The 23,782-nt window shown below is 41.1% G+C and overlaps 1 protein-coding gene across 1 annotated transcript; it reads right to left on the bottom strand.

Moving 5' to 3' along the window:
* Positions 1 to 1,285: 1,285 nt before the first annotated feature.
* LOC145341404 (single-pass membrane and coiled-coil domain-containing protein 1-like) lies at positions 1,286 to 17,606 on the bottom strand. Its single transcript, XM_080186343.1, has 3 exons — positions 17,357 to 17,606; positions 11,430 to 11,579; positions 1,286 to 5,560 (listed from the first exon to the last, which is right to left on the bottom strand). Exons 1-3 carry the CDS (start codon positions 17,488 to 17,490, stop codon positions 5,113 to 5,115), a joined length of 732 nt encoding a protein of 243 aa, XP_080042469.1. The 5' UTR covers positions 17,491 to 17,606; the 3' UTR covers positions 1,286 to 5,112.
* Positions 17,607 to 23,782: the final 6,176 nt, after the last annotated feature.

Here is a 23,782-nt window from a genome sequence, read left to right on the forward strand (position 1 = left end):
TTATGGGGCTAGAGCATGCTGTTAACAGGCTGCAGTGTATCCTACAGATAACACACACTGCAGAGATTGTGTGTTGGTAGTGGAAGAGGGCAGGAATGTTTTAATTATTATGCTGCACATAAGTTACTATGACCTGTAGAAAGAGTTCAGCCAGAAACAAGGAAAGCTGTATTAGGTGCTGTCCACAGACTGGGTGTGATAGGCCTGTGAGCTGATAGCACTTGATATTGCAATTTAATCTCTGCTGTCTAGTGTAACGAGGACATGTCCTCATCAAATGCTCACAGACCATGATCTGAAGCTAATTGGCAACTTGTTTCAATCGATGTGAAATTCACAAGAGCAATTTATTGCATAATGAATTTGCAATTCATTGAGAACATTACAATTTAGTGAATTTTAAAAATAAATTATTTTTATTGATGAGCTGTTCCTGGCTTGCAAGACGAAAGAACATGATTAACTCTAGCCAGGACAATTTATTCTTTCCTCCATTATGACAGCAGCCAAAACAGCATCTTATTTTCCAGCACAGATTGTTTCTGGATCATATTGGTCCTTGCTTCTGAAAGAACATTTGAGGATTTTGTTCTTCATGATGAGACTTTTACTCAAGTTCATTTTACTTTAGCAATGAACTGTGACACTTCTAGTCCAGGGAGACTGCAATAAGGAAAGGCGGGTGGTGGTATTATCTTCATAAGAGTTTTACAGTACAGAGTGTTGCCACAGGACAAGTAATCCAGAGACCCAGGGTAATGCTCTGGCTGACCTGAATTCGAATCCCACCATGGCAAATGGTGGAATTTTAATTCAATAATCTGGAATTAAAAGTCTAATGATGACCATGGAACCATTGTTGTAAAACCCCACCTGGTTAACTAATATTGTTAGGAAATTATTGTTGGCCTATATATGACTCCAGACCCATAACAATGTGGTTGATTCTTAACAGCTCTTTGAAATGGCCACCAAGTTAATAAAAATAACTGAAACCAGACAGACCACTTAGTGTTGACCTAGGCACCGGAAACAACAAAGACAAACCCAGCCCTGTCGACCCTGCAGTGTCCTCCTTACTAACATCTGGGGGCTTGTGCCAAAATTGGGAGAGACTTTTACTCTTTCATTTGAAACAAAATCTAAATCCAGTCATCATATGTCATATATGAACGGTCATGTGGACTCGAAACATTACTGGTTTCTCTCTTCACAGATGCTGCCAGACCTGCTGAGTATATCCAGCATTTGATGTTTTTATTTCAATCGTCTGATGGGCACTAACTCCTTAGTGCTAAGTTAAACGAATCCATGGAATAAATCAAACAAAAATAATGTTGTTCAGATGACCCTGATAGTCATCAATATCAACTCTGGACCCCATGAAACTTGGGAGGGTTGTATCACAGATTAGGCAAGCAACAGCCTGAGATAGTCATGTCCACTTTAGTGTCCATGGGAACACTACCACCTGCAAGTTCCCATCCAAGTCACTCACCATCGTGACATGGGAATATATCATCGCTGGGTCAAAATCCTGGAACTTCCTCCCGAACAGCACACTAGGTGTACCTGTACCACGCAGACTGCAGCAGTCCAAGAGGGCAGCTCACCACCACCTTCTCAAGGTAATTAGGGATGGGCAATAAACACTGGTCCAGCCAGCAATGGCCACATCCCATGAATTAATTAAAAATCGCATGACTCAGTATAATTTATTAATTCTTCCCCTTTCTTGGCTCAGGGTGCTGGGTAATGAATGTTGTAAGAGATGCATGTATTTCACTGCATCATAACATGCAAAAACACATGATATATCTTGGGCACTTTAAGCAATTTGTTGATCATGGCTCTGCATCACCCCAATCAGTTAGTTCGACCCGTTTACACATGACTGCACTGAACAGGAAAGGTTGACAGAGGAAATGATGTCCATGTTAGTTTGTTTTTAAGGGACACATTAGTTTACTTCAATACCATTCTGAAAAAACTTCACCATGGCTCTTATGTAATATTTACTCTCTTCTGGTGTCAGCACTGGCTCAGTGGTAGTACCCTTGCACCTGAGTGAGATGGCTATTGGTCCAGGATTCAGTCCAAAGACCTGAGCACAAAATCCGGGCTAACACTCCAATGGTGCATCGTGGGAGTGCTGCACAGTCAGAAGTGCAATCTTTTGTGAAACCGAGGCCTCTTCTGTCCTTTTAGGTGGATGTAACAGATCCCTACACAATATTTTGATCTAAAACATGACCTCGTTCATCATTTATTTCATTGCACTTTGTGGGAGCTTATGGAGCACAAATTGGCTATAACATTTCCTACACTACAATAATGAGAACACTTCAAAAGTACTTCACTGGCAATAAAGTGTTTCCAGGTGTCCTGGCATCATAGAAAGTGCAAAATGAATTTAAATTCTTCATTAAGATAAATCCATTTACTGCAGTACAGAGACATCTGCAACATGGAGTATGTAAGAAATAGGAACAGGAATAGGCCATTTGGCCTTCAAGCCTGCTCCACCATTTAATAAGATCATGATCCTAGCCTCAACTCTGTGCCTGCAACCCCATAACCTTTGACTCTCTTGTAGAACAGAAGTGTGCCCAGCTCTGTAGAGTCATATTGGACTCACAACATTGACTTTCTTTCTCTCACCAAAGATGCGCCAGACCCACTGAGTTTTTCCAGCACTTTGTTTCCATTTCAGATCTTCAACATCTGCCTCGTTCTGCTTTTGTAACAATCTAAGTCAGCCCTGAATACAGAATAGAAGAGGACATTATTATCCAATAACCCATATATCAATCAGCCAGGCACCACTGCTCAATTGGGAAGAGAATTCCAAAAATTAACACCCTCTGAGAGAAGAAATTCCTCATCATCTCCACCTTAAATGGGAGATTTGTTTTTTAAACTGTGCTCCAGTTCTTGATTTCCCCCATGAAGGGGAGCATTCTCTCAACATCCATCCTGTTAAGCCTCTTCAGAATCTTATACATTTCAATGTGATCACCTCTCATTCTTCTAAACTTCAGTGACTATGTCCCCATTTGCTCAACCATTTCTCATTAGACAACAACTTCATCCCAAGAATCGACCTAGTTTACTTTCTTTGAACTGCTTCAAATACAGGTATATCCTTCCAAAACTGTACACAGTTCCCAAGGTGTGGTGTGACCAATGTTCTGTACAATCATAATGAGAATTCCATACTTTTAAACTCCAACCTCCCAACGCACCCCATTGCAATAAAGGGCAGCATTTCATTTGCCTCCCAAATACTTTTTGTGATTGATGTACAAGGATATCCACGTTCCTCTGTACAGCAGCATTTTGAAGTCTTTCTCCATTTAAATAACATTTTGTTTTTCTATTTTTCCTGCCACACTGAATGATCTCACATTTTCCCACACTATACTCCATTGGCCAAGTATTTGCCCACTCACTTACTATCAATATTCTTTTGCAGATTCTGTCCTCAAAACTTGTTTTCCTACCTATCTTTGTACTGTCATCAAATTTTGCTACAATACAGTCACCTCCTTCATCCAATATAGATTGTAGATAGTCGAGGCCCCAACACTGATCCCGAAGACACCCCACTAGTTATAGTCTGCCAGCCTGAAAATGACCCATTCATATCAGCCCTCTGTTTCCTATTAATTAGGAAATTAATTCCCCTCTGTCCTGTGCAAAGTTGCATGTGTCTGGGATAACTGCACTTGCAGCAAGTCACTCCAGCTCTTGGGCTCAGGCTTACTGTTTTCCAATGCAGTGGGTGACATTCCATTCTGTTTGAGAGCATGTTAGGAGGAAGAATAGGATAAGAGTCCAAATATCCCATGAGAATGCTGAATTTACAACGATACGGATAACTAAAGGCAACAAATTGGTTTAGGCAAGCAATAAATAAAACCAATGCAAAGATGCCAAAAGAGTGACTTGCAGAAACGCTGTAGTCATGGAGGATTCCATTATTAAAGATACAGACTTGTTATTTTTTTAAAAATCTGAAATGAAAACTGAAAATGGTAGAAATATTTAACAGGCTAGGCAGCAATGTTTCAACTCAATGACGTTTCACCAAAACAACGTGTTATTTTTGTTTGATTTAGCCCATGGATTCACTTAATTTAGCATTAAGGAGTCAGTGCCCATCACACAAAAGAAATAGAAACAGAAAATGCTGGATAAATACTCAGCAAGTCTGGCAGCATCTGTGAAGAGAAAAACAGGCAACGTTTCCAGTCCACATAACCCTTCATATATGACTGTATGATGATTGGATTTAGATTTTGTTTCAAATGAGTGTAAAAGTCTGGAATTTAACCTCTCTTGGATTAGGACTTCACACTCCTGTGCTGGAAAAATCTCCCCTTGTGTCCTAACTTCTAATTACATACAAGTCTTAGTTGTAACACAAATGAAACTGCCTGTTGAAAGCACAAAGCAAGCTGATTGATCATTGATATGTAGGACCAAGTCACAGGCTGTGTCAAAATACGTTCAGATCAACCCCACCTGGAATAGCTTCATACACTGCACGCTCTCAGGCTCGTCTCAGCAGGCTGAGCTTTATCACAGAAGTCAGAAAATAGTGGCTGCTGGAATCTGAAGCAAAATAAAATTTTAAAATGGCTGGAAACACTCAACAGATCAGATCACATCTATTGATAGGATACTCAATGTGTCAGTTATGAGACCATCCCTTCAAACTGAAGGTATCACAGCTGAGTATTTGAGACTCATGCCAAAGTGCCTTTCCATTCCCCTGACTGCGGAATCTTTTATCACTACAATGTTTCTGAACTTCACTTCCCACTTTCTTGGCAACCCCTTGCTGAGCAGCATTGTGGTTTTGCTGGCTGTTTCCTTCCATGTGTGTTGGGTACTGATTGACTGTTTGTCAATTTAACATTCTTGGCAGATGCTGCTTCTGAGATTCCAGAGAGAAATTCGCTGCCCGATATCTTAATTAGTTCAAGCTTGCTTATTTTGCAAAGAATCTGTGACGTGTTTTATTAACTGGAGGCAAAGGATATTACAACGTGGGACAATGAAGTCAATCTCCACCCTGAGCTTTGAATTGAGCATGTGTCCTGTTCTTCACTTTGGTCTAGGTCTCCTTCGTGTGCTTGCTCTTGTGACTTGCTGTTGCTCTGTTGCTACCTTACTATTTTCTTTCTCTGCCAACTGCACGAGATGGCAGAGACAGTGATGTAGAATGCGACTGGGCACAGCTTTGTCTAAGACTTCTTGGATATTCTGACTGTACATCTGTCTTTCCTTCAGTGGGTAATAGTCAGCCTCATTGCAGTGGGTCACAAAGAATGCACACAGAGCCTTTACATCGGATTCATTCAGACCAAACTCTGGGAGCACACTTGTCCAAATGGCCTCTAGTTCCATGTCCCAAACTTTCCTTCTCAGGATAGAAGACAGCGTGGGCAGAATGCTGGTAAAGCTTGGCTGTTTCTCCAACACACAAAGATGCAAAGACTTAAGCATGTCAACAACATAACTGAAGAATATGTTGACTTCCACATGTGTGAGCCTATTAGGCACAGAAGAAAGCACAGAGTAAGTTGTGGTATTGATGGATGTAAAGTGGTTTAGAAAATCAACATTATTTAACAAACATTAAAAATTAGGTTTAAAGCATTAACCTTCATGCCTAGATACCTAGATTCAAATCTAGCTCAATTTTAGACATATGATCTCAGAAATTTGATCGCATGGTGCCTGTTTTTTAATGGCACTAAGTAGCTTCCTAAGTCTTCAATATAGCAGATAGGAAGTGCACATTCATCACAAGCCACCAGATTGTAGGCAGCACCATTGGAATCAGGAAATTGTGCTAACAGATTTTGACAATGGGTTGTGCATAAAGAAAGGGGATATTGTTGTATTCACAGGGAGCTATGATGAATACCCCTGTCAGAGAGTGATAATTAACACTGAGTATTAGTGCCACAGCAGCAGCAGTATGTTCGTGTACCTGATGTACTCATCCTCTTCTCATGAGGTCATTGAATTTCTCATGTCACTGCAGTCAACTGCTTTACAGACTATGGACCTGATCAGTGGCTGCTGCTACCTCCTGTTGACTGTTTTACCCCTCATCTTCTCCACTGCTGCCGTGTTTAGTACATATCTTCATCGATGAGGGTTGGTGGGCAGTGGGTGGCTCTGAGGCAGGGCGAGGGTCATGGATTTGAAATCCATCTCTAGCAGACATCAGTATTTTTGCTCATATTCCTTTGGGTTAATCAAGTTTACTTGTGACACAAATAAGTAAAATAAGTAAGTCTTACAGTCACAAATAAACCAATGTGGTGGAAGTCAGAATTTCCCCCGCTTCAAGTTAACACTCCCACTCAGTGCATCATCAAACAGCATTTTATTTCCAGGCCCAAAATTTGATGAAATTAGGACCACTTGGGCCCTGGCACCTGCTCCTCCATTCAGTAAGGTCATGGCTGATCTGAATGTAATTTCAATCCCACATTCCTGCCTACCCCGATAAGCTAGGGGGCTAAAGGTTATCAAGAATCTATCTACCTCTGCCTCAAAAATATTCAAAGATTCTGCTTCTACTGCCTTTGGAGAAAGAGAAAGTTTTAGAGATTCTCAACCCTCTGAAAGAAAATTTTTCTCCTCATCTCTGCCTTAAATGGGCAATCCCTTATTTTTAAACAGTATTGCTTAATTTTAGAATCTCCAACGAGAAACATCCTCTCCATATCAGCTCGAAAAAGATCCCTCAGGATCTTATATGTTCCAAGTTTTATAAATAGTAAACAAAGGTATTTTTTAAAATTTAGATTTATTGGCACTATGAATACAAGATTATAGGAATATGAGTAGACCTCACGGCACATCAAACCTGCTATGACATTCAATACGATCATGACTGATATTTGGCTTAAACTCCATTTTTCCGCCTGATCTCCATATCCCTTAATTTCCTGAGACTAAAAATCTATTCCAACTTTACATGTATTCAACAATGGAGCATCTGAGGCAGAGAATTCCAAAGACTTAGAATCCTCTGAGTGAAGCAATTTTCCCTCAGCTCAGTCCTAGGTGATTGGTCCCTTATCCTGAGACAGTGCCTCCATATTTTAGATTTCACAACCAGCGGGAACAATCTGTGTCCTCCACCCTATTGAGCCTCTTCAGAATTTTGTAGGTTCAATAATATCGCCTCTCATTATTTTAAACCCCAGAGAATATAAGCCCAATTAACTCATGGAGATGAAAAGTGCATACAGTATTCCAGCTTTGGTCTCACCTAGATCCTGTACAACTGTAGCAAAACTTATTTATTCGTCCACTCTAATCCTCTTTCATTAAAGACGAACATCTCAATTGCCTTCAAAATTGCTTGTTACAGCTGGGTGCTATCTTTGTGTTCCTTATACAAGTGTTTCCAAGTCTCTTTGAATATCGATACCCACATGTTTGTCATCTTTTTCAAAAAATATTCTTTTTTATTCTTACAACCAAAGTGAATAACTTCCCTATATTATACTCCATCTGCCATCTTGTTGCCCACTCACCTAACCTGTCTACGTTACTTTGCAGCTTCTCTGTGTCCTCCCATATCTCACTTTTCCACTTTTCCATCACGGACGTAGATATAATACTCATCTAAGATCCGATTCAATTCCGGCCTTGGGTCACTGTCTGTGTGGAGCTTGCACACATTCGCCTCCTGTCTGTGTGGGTTTCCTCTGGATGCTCTGGTTTTCCCCCCGTAGTCCAAAGATACGGGTTAGGTTGAGCGGCTATGCTAAATTGACTCTTAGTATCAGGGGGATTAGCAGCGTAAATACGTGTGTTATTGGGATAGGGCATGGGTTGGATTGCTGTTGGTGCAGCCTCGATGAACTGAATGGCCTCCTTCTGTACTGTAGGGATTCTATGAAAACAGATTGTAAGTAGCCAAAGACCCAACACTGATCCACTATTCACTATTTGCCAATTTAAAAAAGCTCTGATTACATTCACTTTCTGTTTTCTATTCATTAACCAACTCGCTATCCATGCTAATATATTACCCCCAACTCCATGTGCCCTTATCTTGCCTATTAACTTTTTATGCAGCACCTTATTGAATGCCATTTAGAAATCCAGGTATACCAAATCTACCTGTTCTGATTATCTATCCTACTTGTCACATCCTCAAAAACTAATAAATTTGTCAAGCAGAATTGCCCTTTATTAAAACCACGTTGACATGTTCAAATCACAGTATGCTTTTCTAAGTGTTTTGAGACTTCCTTAATGATAAATTCCATCATTTTTCCAATAATTTAATGTTAGGCTAATTGACCTATCCGGAACATTCCTTGGTTGCTTGCAGCAGTGTCTTTTAAGGCACCAAGGAAATCTTGGAATGCTGGAACCCAAAGTGGAATCCCAACTCTCCCTCTCACACTGGCAGTAACTCTCATCCTAACTTCTAGCTCAACTCTAACCTTCAGTTCCAATCATAAATCCAACCCTAGCTTTATCCCAACTCTTAATTTAGTTCCAGCCTCAACCCTAATCTGTGAGCTGTATCAGGAATTTTTATTCCTGGGCAGCTTCTTTTAGTGAGATGGCCAACATCAATGTGAAGACTGGGGGAATGGGGTAGGGTGGTGTGGAGGTGATGAGTTGGCAGCACCAGAAAGCTTAATGGGGACAGATATTAAAGGATATAAGAGTAAATCACCTTATCCCTTTTGCAGGAAATCACTGGTACTATGAAGCTGAAGGACAATGCATAATAAAAGGTTAACTTAGGTAAAAAATCTCATGTGTAGTATAGGGAACTACAGTTTACACGTTGAGAGTATGGAGACCAGCAAGAGCAACGAATTGAATTCTTCTGAGTGTACAGAACAGGCTGCTTCGGTGAGAATAAATACAACAACCAATTGGTACAGATTCAATTAAATGCAACATTGGCGAAAACTACATATCAACAATTGGAGTGCATTATTTAGATGGAACATATTGCATGACTTTGATAGTGAATAGGTTAAAATATGGACCTATACTGAGTGCCCTATTCTTATGGAAAAGGACCAAAATGAGCTAAAGGAGAAAGCAGTATGCATCAACCTTGAGAAATGGAAAAACACTGGGCCTCATGTAACTGTTACACTCCAAAATACAGTCATGAGATGTTAATAGGATCCATGTCAGTTGATGCAAGTATCAACACTCCTCACATAAATCCAGCATCCCAGCCACTCTTTTTTCATTTGTGTTCAATACCTATCACCTGTTTCCCTTAGCAGCATAACAAACTTTAACAATATAATTGATAAGACATTGACATGTGATGTATGCAGGTTTGGACAGAATGGGTTTAAATCAAATTGAAACAGATTAGCTGCTTTTAATGTATGTAAAAGTAGGTGCATTATTGTAAAAGCACAAGTGTAGATTACAGTGTATTTTTGGGAGATACTTGTGACCTACTTGAGAGTCTCATGGGCCAAATTGGTTGCTTGCAATCATTATATATTCATATATATTGAAATTTATCATGCATTGAGTCTGAGACATATGGGATTGGACTGGAATTTCTCTGTGACATTAGTCAAACAGTGGCAATAAGTCTGGAGAATTGGGAATAAAGTAAAAGGCTTTTTAAAATCTTACAGAATCTTGCAACCAACGAAAAAGCTTTAATAATCATGCAAGCTAATCAAGAATTTGTACATGTAGATTCAGAAACTCTCAGGTGCCTGCTACATCACTGGTTTAAGAATGGATTTCTTGCTTCCCTGACTGGAAGCCAGAATTCCTATTGCTTAACCTTAGTGCTGGGGTCACCAGTGATGTCTATTCTGACTTGACCTTGTGAGGTGCAACCTTGTGAGGTGCAGCAGTGACTTGTTATTCTTTGGCTCTTACAAGTCTGTGATGATCTTGTGCCTTTAAAAATGTATTTTAATCATGTTCCCTGCAGTTTTTTTAAGCAGGCCTGACATTTTTAGTTTTTTCACCATGTTGTCTGTACTAGTGCCTTCTAAATGATGCTGAAGCAATATACTGCTCTTCTTGGTTATTTTTAATTTGAACTAATGTAATTCCTGGAGTTTTATAATCCTTTTTGAGTTGTTGGGTGAACAATGATTGACAGGTCAGTGGTAATTTGGGAAAGTGTTTTTTCTCACAGGAGAAATCCAAGTTTTTACTTTCATTTTGGCAGAAGTTGTTGGGACTGCAGATTGAAAGCAGTGTTCTCTGCCTCTCTCTGGAGTAAAAATTCTGCTGCCTGTGAGGTGCAGCTAGATGCTAGAGGCAAGCAGTATCTGTGTGAGTCTCAAGGTGTGCAAAAAGTCCCAGGACTGAGAAAGCCTCAGCGTCTTCAATTCAACACCCATAGCAGGGGTTGGAAAGCTGCAAGGTCCAGCATCACTTGAGCATACTTGCTCTGTGCTAAGTATAGAACTGGGTGTATGTTTGTGGGAGTTATTTTAGCTTGGAACAGAAAACTTAGCTGTTAAGGTTTATATAATGTTATATTTGTATTATTGTAATTGGTAAAAGTTATTGCTGATTTTTCTTATTATAGTTCAACTATATTTTTAAATAAACTTTGTTTGATAATTTATCCCTAGTGGGACATTTGACTCATACCTGGAGTGAAACATCTTATGCTTACCTGCACCTAGTTCAAAGTGCAAAACTTATGGTCTGGGTTGACTTCATAAAACACTACGGAGTTTCTGACCTGGATTATGACAAGTCCAGCACAAGGGATAAAAGAATTCTCATGGGACCAGTTACCTCTGAAAAGCAAAGGATTGGGACCTACAGAAGACTAGAAGTTGATTCGTGAACTAGCGTGACTTTTCATAAGTACAAAGGAGAAATTTCTGAAAGGCCCCTAAACACGCCCATTAGAGATGATAGGCAGAAGATCCACAAATGGCTCTTTGCTCCTGGCTAGAACTTAAAAATTCAATCCAATTAAAGCAGTGTTCCAGAGGAATCAGGCCCAGTTTAAATTTAGGTGGAAATAGGATTTATACTTTCTCCCATGTCAGGAATTTTGAAACCTTGAGCAGTAATATAAGCTATATATAAATAAGTGGGATCCCAATAATGTATGTACTGTAAACACTCTAAGCTAATGGCCTTGCACTGTCACCTACACAACTTATTGAGAAACAAAATGCTGAGGCCTGGACCTGTGTATAGCCTGTAGAGGAGCAGGAGTGGAACTTCCAATTAAGCCATCAAGGCCAGATACTCCATACAGATTCTGGGGAGGCAATCATGTGCTTAGTCAAAGTTGAGCTCTGATGCTTGCAAGGGTAGGTCCAAAGTAACCATCCCATGCCAAGCTGATCCATTTTTTCATGGCAGAATGGAGTCCTCTTGTCCTTGCACAGCTATTTCTATCGGTACATCACCTGTCTTCCAGGAGCGATGACCATAGCTCATCTTCTCCGGCTTCCTGAGCAATGTTTGCACATTGCGGTTCGAATGATTGAATGAGCTCCTTTGCATTCTGATCCAGTGCCTGGTATTCAGCTTTCAATTCCTCTATTCTCTTCTCCAATCTGAAAGTTGAATCAAAAGAAGTGTAGACTTAAAAGTGCACAAAATTCTCTGTCATGCATTCCCAGTGAAAATCTATGGTTAAGAACTAATGTTGATCCTTCCAGGATGGCAAAGTGCCCACTCATCTCATTGATTTTTGTAAATTTGGGGTGGATGTAGGGGCTTACGAGTTGTGACAGCAACATAAAAATGCTTGTAAGAGAAATTTAAAGGGATTAGAACAATTAAAGGGGATGGTGCCATAGAGTACAGAAGGAAGCCATTCAATCTACCAAGTTGATTCTGGCTGTATGTGGAGCAATCCAGCCAGTCCAATTCCCCCTGGGTATCCCTGTTGAGAACGCTGGCATATCCACATCATATCCCTGTTGACTTCCAGATTTATTTCCCTTAAGTGCCCATCCAATTTCCTTTTGAAATTATAAATGAACTCCATTTCTACCTCCCTTGAAGATAAAGAGTTCCAGGTCATTAAAACTCAAATTGTAAAAATGTTCTTCCTCACATATCCACAACATTTCATGCCCAAAATCTTGGTTAGAACTTTCTGGTGGCAAAGGGTGCATTCAACAGTAAACCCCATTGATAACAGCAGGACCAGAAGATCTCATGGCGGCGAAATATGTGGCATGTTGCATGGTAAATCCTGCCCCTTAAATCCATGTCCCCCAGTCCTTGTACCATCAGCTAATAGTTTTCTTTCTTTACCTTAGTTAAAAATCATCATAATGTTGTACAGCTCTATCAAATCTCCCCTCAACATTCTTTGCTGCAAGGATACTATCTCCAGCTTAATTCTCTAAAATATCCTTATAGCTAAAATGCCTCAATCCTGGAACCATTCTCATGGTTTAGAGTAAATTTACTCTGTACTGTCTCAAGGACACTAAAATTCTTCATAAGGTGTGGTGACAAGAACTATTTGCAATACTCTGGCTGTGGCGTCAGCAGGACTTTATAAATGTTGAACATAACTTTCCCACTGTTACACTAAATACCTATATTTATGAAGCTCCAAATCCCATTTGCTTTGCTTACTACCCTCTCAATATGTCCTGATGTCTTCAAAAAGTGCACATGGACCTTAAGGTCCCTCTCTCCCTGCATATTCTTTAGGAATGCTATTAAATCTTAATTTGTGTGATAGGACCACAATAAGCTGATCTTTCTCTTCATCCCATCAGTAACTGCAACTATATTCTAGGGTATACAATTGGAGCAATCACCCTATTCTTCTCCTGTATGTACTCTTTGACAGTATGTTTTATCTGTAACAGCACACAAGAAACAATACTTTTCACTGTATCCCAACGCATGTGACAATAATAAATCAATTCAATTCAAGTCTATAATGCTTCTCCTTACGCCTTCTGCAGAAATGCCTGACCTCACACTTCTGTGTTAAAGTCCATTGTGCCATTTGTCTGTCCAAGCTGCGGCTACCTATATATGTCCTGTTGCAGTCAATTTCATATCATCCGACATATTGCACCCAAACATTGTAATAACAACCCAATAAATTCAACTGATTACTTCAATTGTGCACCAATAGATCCAGTTGATGACTGCAGTGATCCAGCAAATTATTGCAAATGTTACCACAGTAGATCTTGTAGGTTATCATATTGCTATCCTGTTGCTTTCAAGAAGCTTAATAGTTCTAAGATTTATTATCTACCTGCTATCAGAGTCTTGAACCTTATCTCTGTAGAACTTGAACTCAGAATAAACAGCCTCAAAACGGTCATTGGAGCGTTCTGAAAGTGCACACATGCTCTGATTGGCCTGAAAAGTAGTGACCTTTAGCTGGAAATGTATCCATCTCACTTAGTGATTACATCACTCTATGATTGTGACACCTTCTCACCAACCTGACATAATTTACCACATAGTTTTCAACTGGGATTTTTAAATGTAAATGATAGCTGGGTTTCATTTCGGTTTGCAACTTAATATAATGAATATTAAGATGGGGGAATAGGATGGGGGAGTAGCTGGCTCTAAATTGGACCATGAAGCTGTTTGATTGTCATAAAAACCCAACTGGTTCACTGAAGGCTTGAAGAAAACATATCATTTTTCTAGGATAGTGTCTATGTGTGATCCCAGCCCCACACTAGTGAGGTTGACTCTTTACTAACTCACTGAAATTATCTAGCAAGCCACTAAATTACATCATACCGTGAAAATAAAAGGAAAGCAGAAATAAAACTAGATGGGCTACCTGGCGTCAGATTCAGAAACAACACAGGCATATCCAGCCCAGTCAACTCTCAAAATCTTTCCCACTAACATCTGTGAACTAGTACCAAAATTAGGAGAGTTGTCACATAGACTCGATAAGCATCAGCCCGATTCCTCCATCAACTCCTGGTTGTTGTCCTGCAACAGCAACACAGAGCTACCAGAGGTGGGGCATGGTGGTATATGCAGATAAGTACAGTTGGAGGGTCCCTGATGTTGACACTGGATCCCACAAAGTCTCATAGTTTCACATCAAACATGGGCAAGGAAATCTTCTGATGACCAATCAGCACTCTTGCTCAGCTCATGAATCCTCCATGTTGAACACCATTTAGAAAAAGCGTCAAAAAGAGCAATGGCACAATATATTATTGGTGGACGGGAGGCTTCAATGTCCATCCCAAAAATGACTGAGCTCACCAAATTCTGAAGGACAGAGCTGTCAAAATCGACATGTGTCAAGATATTGTACAGGTTTTGCAGCATTCAGACATGGGTTGCTTCAGTATCTGAGGAATCATGAATGGTGCTGAATATTGTGCAATCAGTGAACATCCCCACTTCTGACCTTATGATGGAAGGAAGGTCATTAATGAAGCAGCTGACGATGATTGGGCCTACCCTCAGGAACTCCAGCAGTAATGTTCTGGAGCTGAGTGGAGAGCTTCCTCCCAGTTCTTATTGACTCCTGTTTTGCTAGCGCTCCTTGATGCCACAGTCAGTCTGCCTTTGAACTCAAGATGTCTCCTCCAAAGTTCAATTCCTTTGTCCATATTTAAACTGAGACTGCAATGAGGCCAGGAGTTGTGTGGCCCTGACAGAACAAAAACTGAGCGTCAGCTAACAGGTTATTGTCGGGCAAGTGACATTTGATAGTGCTGTGGATGACATGCCATCATGTTGCTGATGATCAAGAATAGACAGCTGGGGTGATAATTGGCTTGGGTTGGATTTGTCCTTCTACAGGACATATCCAGGCAATTTTCCACGTTGCTGGGCAGATGCTAGCGTGGCAGCTTTGTTGAAAATTATGTTCTAATTCTTTAAATAGTTTTCTCTTTATTCTTTCAATTGATGTGGGCATTACTGGAGAGGCTGGCAATTTGTTGTTTATCCTAATTGAGTAGCTTGCTAGGCCATTTTACAGGGCAGTTGCAGTGGATCTGGAGATACATGTACGTCAGACTAGGTAAGGAAGGCAGATTTCCTTCCCTAAGTGGCATTAGTGAACCAGATGACGATGGTTTGATTGTGACCATTACTTAGACTAGCTTTCAATTCCACCAGCTGATGTAATGGGATTTGGATACTTGTTCCCAGTGCATTAGCCTGGGCCTCTGGATTATTAATCCAGCTACATTACCTCTACTCCTCCATCTCCCCAATGCAATTACTTGTCTCCTATCATTCCTTTCAATGTAATTTTCCAATCTTGCCCATCATACCTACATAGTTGGCTTTATTTAGATTTATGACCCTAGTTCTGGACTTGGCTAAATCACTTCTAAACTCATTGTAATATTTCCCTCAAGGCACCTGCTCATTTCTCCATGCCTCGCTGTCCTTTACTTTCCAATTGCATGCAGGAGCTGCCTGTCTTTAATTTCATTGAGTGACCAGGAAAAAAATACATGGTGTAGTTTCCCATTGCCATTCTCATGTCTGCTTAACGAAAATACAAATCCTTGTCCCCGAGGATCCTCCACTTGTAAGCAGCAGTTGCCTCTCAAGGTTCTCATTCTTCTTCTATCACCACTGAAAACTCCATGGTTCAGCTGCTGGTCGTGGCTTGCAACTCTGAGATATAAGCCTTACCTTGGCCTAAAGTGACTCACAAAAGGGCAACAAGGACTTTCTTGTGTTCTCAAATGACCCTACAATAGGGTAGACAGTGCTTTACAAAAAAAAAGAGATTTTAATATCTGAGCCACACTATAATAATATTAGTAGGCTGGATGGCCAATTTTCTCAATGTAGATCAATTGTCCACCATGCAATTTCTGTGGCAGACCTGCTGGAGGATATTTGAAGGCTTCAGGCTTCGATTAAAAGCTTGTGGGATGCACTGATATTCATATTCTTTCCATTTCTATTTCTTCTTGCATTAGTTGGTGAATAATGCTGGCAGAAATGGATGAGTTGTCTCCCAGATCAACCTCCCTGGATGCATTACTGGTTACAGTCAGAATCAAGGAGTGTTAAAAAAGGTACAAACAGCCAGGTCACAGGTGGCAGAGGAATGGAGTTGCAGATCATCACCCCAAGTATCTGAATCCAATGTAGAAGAGACTGGATGATTTCATAGGCACACCATTGTTGATCTAGATTCTTCTTTCCTCATTCTTTCTGTTCACTGTGCCTCCCTCCCTTAGAATCATAGAATCCTACAGTGCAAAGGAGGCCATTCAGCTCATGTCTGCACCAATCGCAATCCCACTCAGGCCCCAACCCCATAATCCCATGCATTTACCCTAGCTAGTCCCCCAACTCTAAGAGGCAATGTAGCATGGCTAGTCCACTTAACCCACACATTTTTGGGCTATGGGAGGAAACCAGAGCACCTGGAGGAAACCCACGCAGACACAGGGAGAACATGCAAACTCCATACAGACAGTGACCCAAGCTGGTAATCGAACCAGGGTCCCTGGCGCTGTGAGGCAGCAGTGCTAACCACTGTGACATCGTGCCACCCTTTTTCAGTGATCACCCCTGCATTAGATCCCTCATCATCAATCATAAGAATGCACTGCACTGCACCAGCTCTCCTGCTCACTTCCAACAATCATCTCCTGCTTGTTGTTTCACTTATTTCACTAACCATATGTTCTTCTCAACTTCTGTCAATTGTTGAATCTGCAGCTTCCCTGCCTTTTTGATTAACTTGGGTTACCTATTTCCCACCCAAGATATCTCCATTCTCATACTGGCTTGCTTTGTTCCCCTCTTATACACATGTATTGGGGCCATGCACACATTAACTTTCTTCCCTGCCCCTTCTGCAGCAGAACAAACCATACAACATGTAGGAAGGAAGTAAAGACAGGAGACAGATATGAATATCCCATGATGACCTTCATCTTGTTCACATGACAAGTGAGCAACAGCAAGTACTGTTGGTGGGACAGCTCAGGAGCCAACTCATCAAAAGGTGGCTGTGATATCCCACTTGGGGTCCTCATAAAAAGACAGCTTTCCAACTCCCCCACACCACCGAGCTCAATAATATGCAGCCACTGTTCTAGGTACTTGCAGCATTGTGAGCACGTTCCCTGTTGAAAGTTGCTCTGAACCTATCCCACTGGTTCGTGATTGGTCGGACTTCAAATTTTTTCTACTTATAATTGTGTTGAGCTGCAGATTGAGTAACAAAGGTTGGATTCACGAGGCTTCTTACTAGCTTCCAGCTGGACCCTTGGCTATTTAGAATTAAAAGGACACTGTGGATGGGAACAGAATGGCATTGAGAAACACTAACTCGATTTGTAGTCTTGCATAATGTCCAGCAAAGCAACTGTCACAACCTGGACCTTACCTGCCAACCCTGTGGCTGAGAAGCTCCATTGAAATTCTCTCGGAGGAAGCCTTCAACTCTCGTCTCTCAGTTTTTATCTGCTGTTTCTCCATCTTCATCTCCTGTCGCTCTGATTTAATTCCCCATCTCTTCATCTTTACCTCCAGCCAAGCCGCTAGCTTGCAGTGTGCAAATGATGTAGGGATCAGAGTGGATGAAAGAGCTGTGTTAGCGATGAGCTGACCATGGCACAAGGCAATGACTCAATAGCATCTATTTTAAACGATGGCAAAAAATAGAAAGGGCAACTTGGGCACAGGGTTCAGTCCACTGACTGCAAGCTACCATCATACCATATTTTGTTCAAAGTTCTTCACCTGGAAGGAGTGGGTTTATTTAATAATTTGATAGCCCTCATTTCATAAAGTGCCAACAAACAAATAATGACAATAATTTTAAAGTTGGGTTGTTGGCAACAGCCAGTCCAGAAACCTGAGCCTGCTGTTTATCAAGTTGAAATGATTCTAAATATAAAAGGGATAACATGTGACAAGATACCAATAAGTTTTCAGCTACACAGGTGCATTGCTCAGTGACTGAAGAGCAATGGCGATTGATTTCACATCAACCTAGCCTTGGTTTTACAGCATAGTTACTGGAAACAGTGCAGTCGATTTGAGATTATTCTGCAATGTGTTTATAACATCACAAAGTGACTGGAGGAGCTGCACCAGCAATTCTGTACCAACCTTCCATCTGTTTCTAACTGTACGGTGTTACTGGGAGCAGTACGATTGATTCTTTATGAACCTACAGGATACAATTACTGAATGAAGAGCAATAGATTTTAGCCTGAGTTACAATTTGTTTAGAACTTCAATGAAACAGTGCAAATGACTCAAGACTCATCAACAATTGTGACTGGAAGCAGTGAGATCGATTGTAAATTGATCTACAGTGTGTTTATAACACCATACAGTTACTGGAAGCAGTGTGATTGATTCTATACCCATCTATAGTGTGTCAATAACACATTCAATTACTGGAAGCGATGTTATTGATTCTATACCCATCTACAGTGTGTAAATAACACTATACAGTTACTGGAAGCAGTTTGATTCTATACCAATCTACAGTGTGACTAGAAGATCCTGCAGTTACTGGAAAAAGTGTGATTGATTCTATACCAATCTACAGTGTGTCTGGAAGACTACATAGTTACTGGAAACATTGTGATTGATTCTATATCAATCTACTGTGTGATTAGAAGACTATAAGGTCACTGGAAGCATGTGATCGATTCAATACCAATTTACAGTGTGTTTGTAACATCACTCAGTCGTTGTTGTCATTAATAATTTGAACTTTGTGATAGTTTGCTTGATACTGACGCAGAATGATTTTCAGGAACATTTTGCATATCTGTCGTGGTTCTGAGGTAATGGACTCTCGTGCGATTCTGGGTAAAAAGCGTGCTATCGATAGTGTTGTTCCAGTAACGCATAGTACAGGTTATATCTACAGCAGCAATGTTCACTTTGCTAAGAAAGCTATTTCAACTGTCAAGAATTCCATGTTTGCCAGGAGCAAGAACCCTGTCCATTACTCTGTTCGTGTGACTGGCAGCCATATGATTGACTATAAAAAGTGTCCAGTTTATAAGTTGTTTCGGGAAACTTGGCAAATCAGCTGTACTAACGTATTACTGACTTATAACACTCGGAATTCTGTGATTATTAGTTAAGTAGAGGGTGCAGGCTAAAACTGTAGTTCATGTAGATTTCTAAAGTAACTGGAAAGAATCTTGGATTTGTAGAGGTTAAACCGTGCCTAGTAGAGTAGCTAGCATTTGTTCTGAATTAAGACTTGATACTTTTTTAAGTTAGTGGTTTTCTATAGAGTCAGTTTTCTTGACAAAGCAAAGAGGCAGCCAGAAAGTACAAGAGCAGCCTGTGTTTATTGGATGGAATCTTCTGCAAATGGTTTATCTTCAGTAGTTGAAACCATTTCCAGGCCCTGAACCTGTTGTGTGCACTCCAACATGAATTTCTTTAAGGGTCACGGTGAGTCTTTCCTATCCTTGGGCCCATATTAGGGGTAAGTACTCCACTTCTGATGGTTACCCATCCCACCACCAGGGGGCCACCTCCATAAAACCACCTGGCTCCATACTTGTTGACCAGTATCTTGTGTTCTTGCTGGTGGTGAACTTGGAAGTGAGAAGGGACTGTACTTAGGCGGGAGAGTGGCCTACTGGAACCCTGCACCTTCCCAATTCTGCTAGAATTATGTTCTGGGCAGAAAGGCCCATGGACAACCTTCCCACCCTGTTGCCAACTGAGGCCCTTAAGTGGCCAATTAATGACCACATAAAAGCCTTATCCTGCTGTCACTGATATTAAACTAGCTGCAGGTGGGCCTTAAGTATGCATGAAAAGTACAACTGTGTGACCAGCTTGTCACCTCAGAGTTGGGGGTTGTGGAGGGATGGATCCTCAATCAAAAGCACTTAGAATCATAAAAACCCTACAGTGCAGAGAGAGGCCATCTGGCCCATCGAGTCTACAATCGACCACAATCCCACCCAGGCCATACCCTCATATTCCTACACATTTACCCGCATATCCCTCTAACTGACGCATCTCAGGACACTAAGAGGCAATGTTTTTTAGCATGGCCAATCAACCTTACCTATACATCTTTGGATTGTGGGAGGTAACCGGAGCACGTAATGGACATTGGGAAGATGCCTTCTGAGAGCCACCACTCTGCCCTTGCTGCCCACCTCCCCTGTCCTTCTCTCCATGACTTTAGTCCATGAAACCCCACCCGCCACATGAACTGTGACCTGGCTCAATCCTGGGATTCTGTGGGGATGTCCTTCCATACATAGCCACAGCCTCCCAATGATGCTGCTAAATGCAGGAGCTACAGATTTTCTAATTGGCTGGCAGCTCTCAGTATTGCCTCCCTCAATGTCTTGATTCCAAGGGAGAGCCAATCACTTGCCTCGCTACTGACTGGTGTAGGATTGGATGGGCTTCCCGAAGAAACACCACATGCCTCTAATCAGCTGTCCAACTGGTAGGTGAGACCCCCAATGCCTCAACAAGACTCCACCCATTGGACATCTACTGCAGTTGGCAGCATCCTCCTCATCCCCCTTGTTAGTCCCTCAATTGCTTATTATTTGCTAACTGCTACTGTTTGGAGAACAGTCACCACAATGTTCAGCTGCCTCCGGCAAGATTGCTGGGAAATAGAAACACTGACTCCATTATTTCCCATTTTACCTCCAGTCCCACCTTCACACAAACCTGCTTCCTCAGGACTGGGAAGATTCCACTCTCTAGCTCAGAGTAAACTTACTATATTCAATTGTGATGATTGTCCTGGAAATTGTTGCAATGTAGTCTAGCCTTTACACAATGGGCTGTACTGTACAATGATTTCTGACAGAAATTCTGGTGCTGAGTAGGAGGAATGACCTCTCTAGAAACATCTGATTTGATTTGATTTACTATTGTCTCATGTATTAACATAGAATGAAAAGTATTGTTTCTTGCACGCTATACAGACAAAACATACCGTTCATAGAGAATGAAATGAGACAGTGCAGAATGTAGTGTTACAATCATAGCTAGGGCGTAGAGAAAGATCAACTTAATGCAAGTTAAGTCCATTCAAAAGTCTGACAGCAGCTGGGAAGAAGCTGTTCTTGAGTCAGCTGGTACATGACCTCAGACTTTTGTATCTTTCTCCCGAAGGAAGAAGATAGAAGAGAGAATGTCCAGAGTGCTTGGGTCCTTCATTATGCTGGCTGCTTTGCCAAGGCATTGGGAAGTGTAGATAGAATCAATGGAATGGAGGCTGGTTTGAGTGATGGATTGGGCTACATTCACAACCTTATGTAGTTCCTTGCGGTCTTGGGCAGACCAGGAGCCACACCAAGCTGTGATACAACCAGAAAGAATGCTTTCTATGATGCATCTGTAAAAATTGGTGAGAGTCTGATAAGCAGAGGGGCATTGGTCTCTGCTCTGAGAAACTAAATGAACCAAACCTACTTCCCACTCTTAAACTTGGTTAATGGGAGGTTTCACTTTTCTTGGGCCTTGTCAGCTTGAACCAGTGGCCCAGGATGGGTACTTTCTTGATTGGGTTTAAACTGGTTACTGTTGTTTCTGCAAACCGCAAAAAACACATTTTGTCATCCAACAGAGATGGAGCTTAAATCAGGAAGGTTCTGATATGTGTGTGATAATATTGTCCCACCTAACTGGCATTTCAGTGATCACTATTCCTGGATGTTCAGTTGAAGTGGGAGAATCATGTGGGCTAGTTCTTGGGACATTTATAAAGGCTGCTGTATAGCATGGATAAGAGCACCAGTGCCTGTGACTCCTGTAACAAGATAATCCTATTATGAAAATAGCAAGTGCAAAACTTTCTGTCTTCTTGGCCAGCTTCCTGAGCTGAGATATGGATCTATTCATCCAACCCCATTGCTGGGAATTACATTTGAGTGGGTCAGTATGTAAACAAACACATTTTCCCAAATACAGGGTGATTGTATAATGAAAGGATGCAAATGACCTTATAAAAAGTACAAGGAACTCAGGATTTCAAATCTAAATGCTCCTGTGTATTTGGTCACAGAGTTGTTTTTGTTGTTGTTTGTCCATTGTCGTTGACGAGGACCTCGACACCATTAGTCATTTTGAGGCTGGATGCAGTGCGTCCAAAGATGACTGATCAGCCAATTCGGGCACGGAATGTCCTGGCACATATCAGACAGGCTTGTGTAGGCACTGTAGTTGTTGCACTGGTGGCTCTGGACTTGTGCAGCTTGCGCTTAAGTTGTGCTTCAACAATGCAGCTTGCTTTGTAAGCTTGACATCCGTTGTGGATGAGGCAGCGCCAGTTAGGGTGGTTTTGTGCCAGCATTTCCCAGGTGTTTGTGTCTATGTCAAACGACTTCAGGGAGACCTTGAGTGTGTCTTTGTAACATTTCTTCTGCCTTCCATGCGAGCGTCTTCCAGCAGAGAGTTCCCAAAAAGGAGCTCTTGTGTATGCGCTCGTCTGGCATATGGATGACATGACTGCCCACCGGGTCTGTGCTCTCATCAGCAGTGTGTGGACTGATGGTAGATGGTAGCATAATCAATCACACAAGACAACTTTTAAGTTATGAAATTGGACATTTACATGTTTCATTTACATAAGGTGATGGGTTTGTGATGATGATGGATGAGGGTAGGGGGTGTGGGATGGTGACGTGGGGAGTGGGGAGTGGGGAGCTATGACTTGCTTTCTCCTCTCGCCCCTGCCTGAAGCTATTGAGAATTGGGTTAACTCAAATAGGAGCAAATAAAAGTTTGCACAAGCTCACCTGAGAAGTGAGGTTTACTGACAGGATTGGTAGTTTTAATAACTTGGATAGTGGGGATGGGGACACTCCCCTCCTCTTCATGTAGGTATGAGATCCTTCAAATGTAGAGCTTGGAGTGATTTTACATCCATGTGTTAACCAAGATGTCAGACTGTTACAGTGGGGATGATTTTCCACAAGTGTGTTAATGTTAGAGCTCTATGAGATTTTATGCATGTGTATTAACTGAGGTGTTAAATATGGAATTCAGGATGCTGGCTAAGGTAATAAATATTATTTGAATGACATTTTTAAATTTTAATGAAGTTTTTTGTTTGATACAACAGTGTCTGACACACAGAGTAAATTTATAACAAGGAAGCACAGATGCGATGAAGAATATCTAAGAATCCTGATTCATACCCTTAATCTCTGGACTCACTTTTGATGGTCAGAGATCTATTGTTAATTAGAGTTAGCCAGTTTTTCTCCAGTTTATCATTAACAAAACTTATCCATTTGTTCCTTTTTATTTGACTGCAGTGTTATTCTACAGATTCTTTCAAAGCAAGAGAGAGGAAATTATATACTTCTGTTTCTTGCTTTCCTCACTCTGCTCTGTATCTTTCCTCATTCCTGTTCTCTATTCACACCTCATCTCAGTTTCTTTCTTACAGTGACTCTGTCTGTATCTATATACTCTGCTGAAGTCCTTTTGATTGTTTAGCTTTAATTTTGTCTGTTCTTTGACTCATCCTCTTTCTTGGCTTTTTCCCATTGGTCAAAGAAACAGAAAATAGGAGCAAGAGTAGGCCATTCGAGCCTATTCTGCCATTCATTACGATCATGACTGATCATCCAACCCGTTCCTGCACCCACACCCCCTCCCAAATCCTTTGATCCCCCTTTGCCCCAAAAACTGTATCGAACATCTTCTTGAAAACAAAAAATATTTGGCCTTAGCTACTTTCTATGGTAACATTTTGGAAGGTCTAATACAGATAGGAAATATACAGTAAATGGCAGAATCCTTAAGAGTATCGATAGGCAAAGGGATCTAGGTGTACAGGTACATA

The sequence above is a fragment of the Carcharhinus amblyrhynchos genome, chromosome 3 (assembly GCF_965287045.1).
Source record: "Carcharhinus amblyrhynchos chromosome 3, sCarAmb.v2.hapA, whole genome shotgun sequence".
NCBI lineage: Eukaryota > Metazoa > Chordata > Chondrichthyes > Carcharhiniformes > Carcharhinidae > Carcharhinus > Carcharhinus amblyrhynchos.